We start from the raw sequence: 7,290 nt of genomic DNA on the forward strand, positions 1-7,290 counted from the left end.
TGGGAATCTTGACACGCTCTGGCTCCCAAGACCACCCATCTGCTATTGGTGATTCCCAGGTACTAGCTACTGGCTCGCTCTCTCTCTCTCTCTCTCTCTCTTCATATATATATAATTTATTTTTATTTTTTTAGAGGGAGAGAGAGAGAAACATTGATGAGAAACATCATCGACCAGTTGCCTCCTGCACACCCCCTACTGGGGATCGAGCCCACTACTGGGGCACGTGCCCTGACCTGGAATCGAACCAGTGATCTCCTGGTTCATAGGTCGGCACTCAATCACTGAGCCACACCAGCCGGGCTGGCTACCTGCTCTTCCAACTCCACTAGTGCTCCTGGGGCCTGATCCTGTGAACTAACTCCCTTGCTCCTTGTCTGTCCTCACTCACCTCCGCTATTTCGAACCCTGCACTCACTTGCACACTCATTCCTGGCCCCTTATGCCCGCCCAGCTAGCTGGTTGCCTGGAGCGGAGCTGACCTTCTCAAAGAGGCCCAGGGACTTGAAAGCCTCCCTTAAACTTTTGTTTCTATGGACAGATCCTAACTTTCATGATGCAGATCCTAACTTTCTCTTAACCTGTCTTTTTTTTTTTTTTTAAATCCATCTTTGCCATTCTAGATGAAATTCCAATTATTGGCACTTTCTAGTAAAAATTGACCCATCAAAGCAAGACTGTTATTTGCAGATACTCCCATTTAAAAAATATGATATTTTATAGATTTACATACAGTGAAACAAGAGAAGAAAAGGGGGGGGGGGACTCAAATTACCTGTATCTTTTTTTTCTCTCAGCTAAAAAATGATGTTTCATGTTAATATCTCCCAGTAGGGTCCATTTTCTGGACTTGAAATGTTTTCTGGCTTTTCTGCTTATACAAGGCAGCACCCCTGACTGTGTGCCTACCATCCCTGAGGAAGTCAGAATAGAGAGATACCAATACCAGGTCTCCAGGTTCTTTCCCCCTGGATCCACACGCTCCCTGTTTCTCCGAAGCTGGCTTTTAGGGACCTGCATCAAATCACTCATGCTCTTGGGGCTCAGCAGCAGCTCTCACGGTGACCTCCTGCACGCTTTCTGTCTTATTCATGCCCTGCTCGTCAGTCCCATCTTGATCTGTCCATTACCCAGTTTTTCTTCATGGGCTCGTTTCCAAGTTATTCCTGGTCAGTGTCCCAAATTGCCAAAGTCTTCTTGGATTCTAAGCCTGTCTTTGGAGGCATAAGCTTCATTTGCCAATTCTGGTCTTCTGCCAATGTATAGCACTTGCTCTTTATTTATGCATCCCAGTTACTAATGGAAACATGGAGGGTGTTTATCTGCCTTTTGGACCTCCTGGGCCCCGAAGGGGGGGAAAAAAACTCTGGGTTCTTCCCCTAAAGCTTTTAGTGCCTAGTTCTCCTTTTCCTACTAAATTGTTTCCGTATGGAACAACCAGTTGGGAGATGATTTCACCTCTTGTCATCTTTCCTATGTCTTCCTTGAAGTGGGTAAATTCCTCCTGGCTGTTACTGGTTCCCCGCCACTGTCTCCCGCCCCCCCCCCTTTATAGATCGCTAAATCACATCAAATTGTTTTATTTTTCGTATCACCAAAGTGGCCTTGCAGCCTCGGATCATCAGCCAGCTCTTCCCAGTTAATGAGGATCCACTTATGAGAGGCAGCCGCTCCACCTCCTCCATCTCCTGCCGTTAGGATGACTTCTCGCTGGTGAATGTCAGCTGTTGTGGTTGTCTCCTAGGAATGGCATGTGTTAAGGACTTTGTGGTTTGTATCTGAGCAGTGAGGGGCGCCCTTTCGGGGGAAGGAAAGAGAGGGGCATTTTTTTATTTTATTTTATTTTTTGCTTCTGCAAAGGAAAGCCTGGAGCCTGATCCCCTGAGTGAGGCTTGTCATTGGGCTGGGTTCACAGGGAAGCAGGAATGGCAAGAATTTATGAGGCTGCTGCTCCCAGAGCGTGGTTACCCCTCTCGGAGGGGGGATTTCACAGTAGCAGATATTTTGGGACCATTTGTTAGTGTCTCATTTATACCATCTGTATGAAAATAAACAGAAGCTGCAGGCAGAGCCTATCATTCCCGGAACAGAGTGGGGTCTGGCTTCCATCTCTCAGAGATGGCTCAGGCAGGGAAGCACACAGGAGCCTTGGGGGTGTTTTTCTTGGGGTCCACTGTGGGAACGAATCATCGGGAGGTTGGTGATGAGCATCCAGACTTCCAGAGATAGGTCCTGACCCCGCTCACTGAATTTTGTTCCACCGTGAGTTTGTCATTTGTTCCTTCCTTCATTCACTTATTTACAATTCACTAAGTCTTTGTCGATTATTCTTTTTATGCCAGAAATGATGCTACGCGCCGGGGTCATGTGGGTCAACCAGCCATGACTGCTGCTTTCCCCCCCGAAGTCACCCCTCCACTTGCTCAGTGCCCACGTGGCACGTTCTGCCACGCAGGAATGGGTCCTTCCAGTTCAGGGAGGTCCGGGGCTTCTGGCCACGGAGGGGATTTTGCTCTGTGTTTTTGCTGGAGTGTGGCACCCCCGGCCCCTCTCAGGGGTTTGTATTCAACTGAAGCACCAGGCACAGAGCATTTTGCAGCCTCACATCTCCTGTCTGTGTTGACTAGCTCGATGAAGCATCTTTTGGGGGTCAGGGACTCCTTGGGGCATCCGTTCAGGTCTAGAAAAGGGGGTTTTGTAGGGTTTTCTCCTCTTCGGAGAAGGAAAGGTGAGTTTCCTCTGTCAGTTTGGCTCAGGTAGCCTAAAACCAGCTCCTTCTGCCCGCCAGGCATCCCCCTGCCTCACAGGATGAGTCCTTACACTGGCCCTTTTCTTGTTTCCCTGGAGGAAGGCTGGGGAGCCGTGCAGCTCACCCACCATGCCCTGGAGCAGCCTCCTGCTGTGGCACCCTGTGGGCCTCTGCATTGCAGGCCCGGCTCCAGGGAGTGGAGGGGAGACTGTCTTCCTGATCCTGGACTCAAGTCCAGCTCAGGTTTAGGGAGGGTCACAGCACGTTGACCAATCGCATGTGAGGCATCTCGGGGGCCATTTCTATGTCTGGGCTCCCACCCAAACTGCCATGGGGTTATTCAGGGAACTTCCCAGACCTGGATCTTAATGGGAGGCAGAGTAGAGGGCCCTCTGTGCAGGAGAATGACCCTCCACTATGGGCTAGTGTCTGAACATCTATTAGAAGGTCATCTCTTCTGCATTAACTCTGGGAACCCAGGAGGGGGGAAAGGGCAGGATCTGAAATCCAGGGCCCAGGAGTTCAGCTCTGGCTCTTTCCCGTTCTAGCCGTGTGACCTTGGCAAGTCATTCACCCTCTCTGAGCTTCACCTTCCTCATGCGCAAAATGAGGATGTGGTTTAGATAAGCACAGGGCCTCCTCCAGCTCTGAGACTATAAGTTAATGAGAATGAGTCTCGGATCCTTTTCTGGGGTGGCCGGGGGGACACTGGGTGCTCCGGATGGGGAGAAAGGATGTGCCTTCTTGCTCATAGTTGGATGGATAGATGGTTAAGTGGACGAATGAATGAATGGTAGGAGCCCTGAAAAGGACCAGATAAGTCTGGCTTTATTGGATGACAAGCTTTCTGCACCGTCTGCTGTGCCTTGAAGTAACCACTTCTCACCCACAAGCTTCTCCCAGAAAAGAGAGGGAAGAAATAATTCTCTCGCTGTTGACCTGTCTAACTTCTTTCTTTCATGCCTGAATCTGTCTTCCCTTGCAAACCTTTTGGGTCTGGCACAGCCGGAATACGTGTTTGCTTTGAGAAACAGGAGGCCCTGGAGGACTTTGCTGGTACTGGGCTCCGCTGGGGAAAGCAGAGGCTAATTAATTGCATCTCCTTTGCCTCAATCTCCTTCCTCATAGAGACCAGAGGCACACACTCACCTTTAACTTCGATTTGCTTCATTTCATATTCAGGGTGTCTTAACAAGTATGCAGAACGGGATGTGTGATTTGAGGGGAGGCACCGTGCCAGGCCCAAAATAGCTCCCTCTTAAACAGGTGCGAAGATGCTTGAGATTCCACTGTTTTAAACCACCCTCTTGGGAGGCAGTAGGTTGTGGTTTAAATCCCAGCTCTCACAGTTTCAACTGTGCACAGTCTTGAGTGAGTTATCTTCCTAAGCCCCGGCTTCTTCCTCTGTGTCATGGGCACTGCCCCAGTCCTATGGGGCTGATAGGCGGACTATGCAGTGCCAAGCACATGGCGAATGCTGAATCAATGAGCCGATGGTTGGAGTAAGCGTTACCTTAAGTGCCAAGGGAACCTTGATATGAATTAATGGATTAAGATTCCCTCTGTAACAAAATAAGGGCAGAGAGAGACACTGGGATGGGAAGGGGTGAGGGGGCCATTATTGGAAGACAGGATGAGTTCCTGGCAAGACATGGGGGCTTAAGCCCCTCATAGCACTTCTTCTGGCTGACAGCACGCGTCCTCTTCTCCCGCCTACTCCAGGCTGGACTGCCACTCCTCCTGCTATGATGCCTGGGCAGATCCCGGACCCTTCCGTGACTGCGGGCTCTCTGCCAGGGCTTGGCCCCCTGACCGGACTCCCCAGCTCGGCCCTGACTGCAGAGGAGCTGAAATACGCTGACATCCGCAACATCGGGGGGGCTTGGCCTGACCGGACTCCCCAGCTCGGCCCTGACTGCAGAGGAGCTGAAATACGCTGACATCCGCAACATCGGGGCCATGATCGCCCCCTTGCACTTCCTGGAGGTGAAACTGGGCAAGAGGCCTCAACCTGTGAAAAGTGAGGTGAGTAAGCCTGGTTCTCCCGGGCAGAATCCAGGAGTAGGACGCCTGGGTTCGAGTCCCAGGACTAGCCCCACACCCGCTGTGTGACCTCAGCGTTGCTGTTCGTCGTGGGGTCTGAGGACCAGTAGCATCCGTGCAACCCGGTGGCTTGTGAAAGATGCAGAACCTCAGGCTCCACCCCAGACCTTCTGAAATAGAGTCTGCATTTTAGTACGTTCCCCTGGGGAACTCATGGACATGGTAAAGTTTGAGAGGTCTGGCAAGGACAGGATGCTGAACCTCTCTGATTCTTTGAGGGGCAAGGGAAGAGTGATTAATAACAATGATGAATAATAATAATATATTGGGCCCAGCTGGAGTGACTCAGTTGTTTGAACGTTGTCCCATGCACCAAAAGGTTGCTGGTTCAATTCCTGCTCAGGGCACATACCTGGGTTGTAGGTTTAATGCCCAGTCGGGGAGCATACAGAAGGCAACTTAGAGATGTTTCTCTCTCACATTGATATTCCTCCCTCCCTCCCTCCGTCCCTCCCTCCCTCCCTCCCTCCCTCTAAGCATGTCCTTGGGTGAGGATGAAAAAAATAATAAAATAAAAAATGCAATGTCTTTAAAAATAATAATGGTAATAGTAATATATTGGCAGTCTCTCTGGGGTGTTGGGAGGACCAAGGGAGATCATGGAACTGTGCACATGCTTTGAAAAGTATACAAGAGAACACTAATATTGCGTTATCTTTAAAATGATCATTAGTCATGTCATTGCTCTAATACCCTTGGCCCCAGGCTGCAGCTGAACATGGGAACTTGGAGGAAGGATGGTAAGGCCTTTCTTCTCAAGGAGCTGCCAGAGCTGGGCTTGGCCTCAGCCACCCATGTCGTCTGCCTTAGATGTTTGCAGGGGACCCACACACGGAGCACTCCCTCCTCGGGTCCCTTGAAGCTGTAGCTCTCATGAGCCTCGCTTGCAAAAGAGCTGCTTTTCCCTGGGGGCTGGTGAGAAGCAGAAGTCCCCAGCGCAGGTGAGCATTAGTGCTGGGAACGTCCCCAGCCCACTTTCCCAGGGCTTGCCATTTGGCCAAAGGCTTGAGAGAATAGCTGCCCACCTGGAAGGGAGAAGGAGCCAGTGGTGGGAGGGGAGAGGTGGCTGGGGACAGGTGTGGGGGACAGGACGGGGGAAGCAGCTGAGTATCAGGTGCTCAGCAGTTCTGATGAGGAGCATTCACAGGCAAAGGTGCCCTGGAGGGGGCTCATGCTTTAGGATGGAGCTCAGAGGGCTGGACATTCCAAAGAGAGGGCCTCTTGCGTGGAGAAGGGTGTCTGGGTACTGGCAGGGAGAGTTGGGTATGTTATGCAGCTACTGCTCGGCCCTCGCTCTCCCCAGGAATACCATAAAAACTGCAGAGAAGGGCTGCTGGGGGCTTGGCCAGGGGTGGCAAACTGGCCATTTGCATCCTGGATCTGGCTCTCAGATGTGTTTTGTTTGGCCTGCACAATGTTTTAAAAGAAACTTGAACCAACACGTCACTTAGAAAGTTGGATTTTAATCTTTGATTAAAACCGTGGAAGATCTGCCCACAGGTGCCCCGTTCTGGCAACAGCTACACGGAACGCCGAGGCCCCTCACTTCTTTCCTCTTTCCAGTTTGCCACAGACCACCACACCTCCCTATTATTCTTAATTTTTCTTCCACTGTTGGTTTTGCTTTTGTTACCACCAGCTGCCTTCATTTACTTAACTGCTTGGCCCCTATTGTAGACATTTGCACTTGAAACACCTAGATTAGATGCATGATAGATGCCCACTAATGATTTCAAGATGAGAGTTGATGGTAATGACATTCTTGTGAATTAACGTTGTAGATCAATGTGCTGTCGATAGCACTTCTTGGCTTACTTAGAATTCTCCACCTCCCACCACTGGCTCCTTCTCCCTTCATGGTGGGCAGCTATGCTGTCAGATGGGGACCTCAGGCCTTTGGCCAAATGGCAAGCAAGCCCTGGGAGCGTGGGCTGGGGGTGTTCCCAGCACTAATGCTCACCTGCACTGGGGAATTCTGTTTTCTTTTCCGAGGGCCCTTGCCTTTGGTCCTTTGCTATTCACCTTCTCAGGCTCATATCTCAAAAGCACCAGTTTCTGGGGTCGTTCCACAGTAGAATCACCCTTTAAACCAGTACCCGAGGCACATCACTGGGCTGCTGAGGCTTCAGTGCTTATGAAAGCCTTAGTTAGGGGCTGGCCCACCAGAGATTTGCCTGGGAAGTGGAGTTACCACCTCTTCCCTCTACAAAAGGTGCTGGAGAAGCCTTCTTTTTTTGGTGGTGGCAGGGGGGTGGGGGGCTTTATTTGGGTTGAGTATTTTTACATTTCACAGCCTCCCCCAAATTGGTGACATGTGCTCTGTACCTGACAGTGACGTGCTGTCTTCACAGGTGCCCACAAACACGTGCCATCCGGGCCGTGAAGATAACAAGCCATTGCTGGGGCGCATTTGCATGCCTCTCCCTCCTGTCACACTG

At 50.8% G+C, this 7,290-nt stretch overlaps 1 protein-coding gene across 7 annotated transcripts in view; it reads left to right on the forward strand.

The window, feature by feature from the left end:
* JDP2 (Jun dimerization protein 2) overlaps positions 1-7,290 on the forward strand; it is a 36,591-nt gene that overhangs the window by 3,762 nt on the left and 25,539 nt on the right. For 3 of the 7 annotated variants that reach the window (XM_014531186.1, XM_014531185.1, XM_014531182.1), the window contains exons 2-3: positions 4,472-4,593; positions 4,673-4,774. In XM_014531186.1, the coding sequence (XP_014386672.1) occupies positions 4,495-4,593; positions 4,673-4,774 (201 nt within the window). In that variant the 5' untranslated portion in view covers positions 4,472-4,494. Of the gene's footprint in view, positions 1-1,637; positions 1,714-4,179; positions 4,252-4,471; positions 4,621-4,672; positions 4,775-7,290 lie in introns of those variants that run through there. The other 4 variants (XM_014531184.1, XM_014531183.1, XM_014531187.1 and 1 more) reach the window with 3 other exon arrangements.

The sequence above is a fragment of the Myotis brandtii genome, unplaced genomic scaffold (genome assembly GCF_000412655.1).
Source record: "Myotis brandtii unplaced genomic scaffold, ASM41265v1 scaffold793, whole genome shotgun sequence".
Taxonomy (NCBI): Eukaryota; Metazoa; Chordata; class Mammalia; order Chiroptera; family Vespertilionidae; genus Myotis; species Myotis brandtii.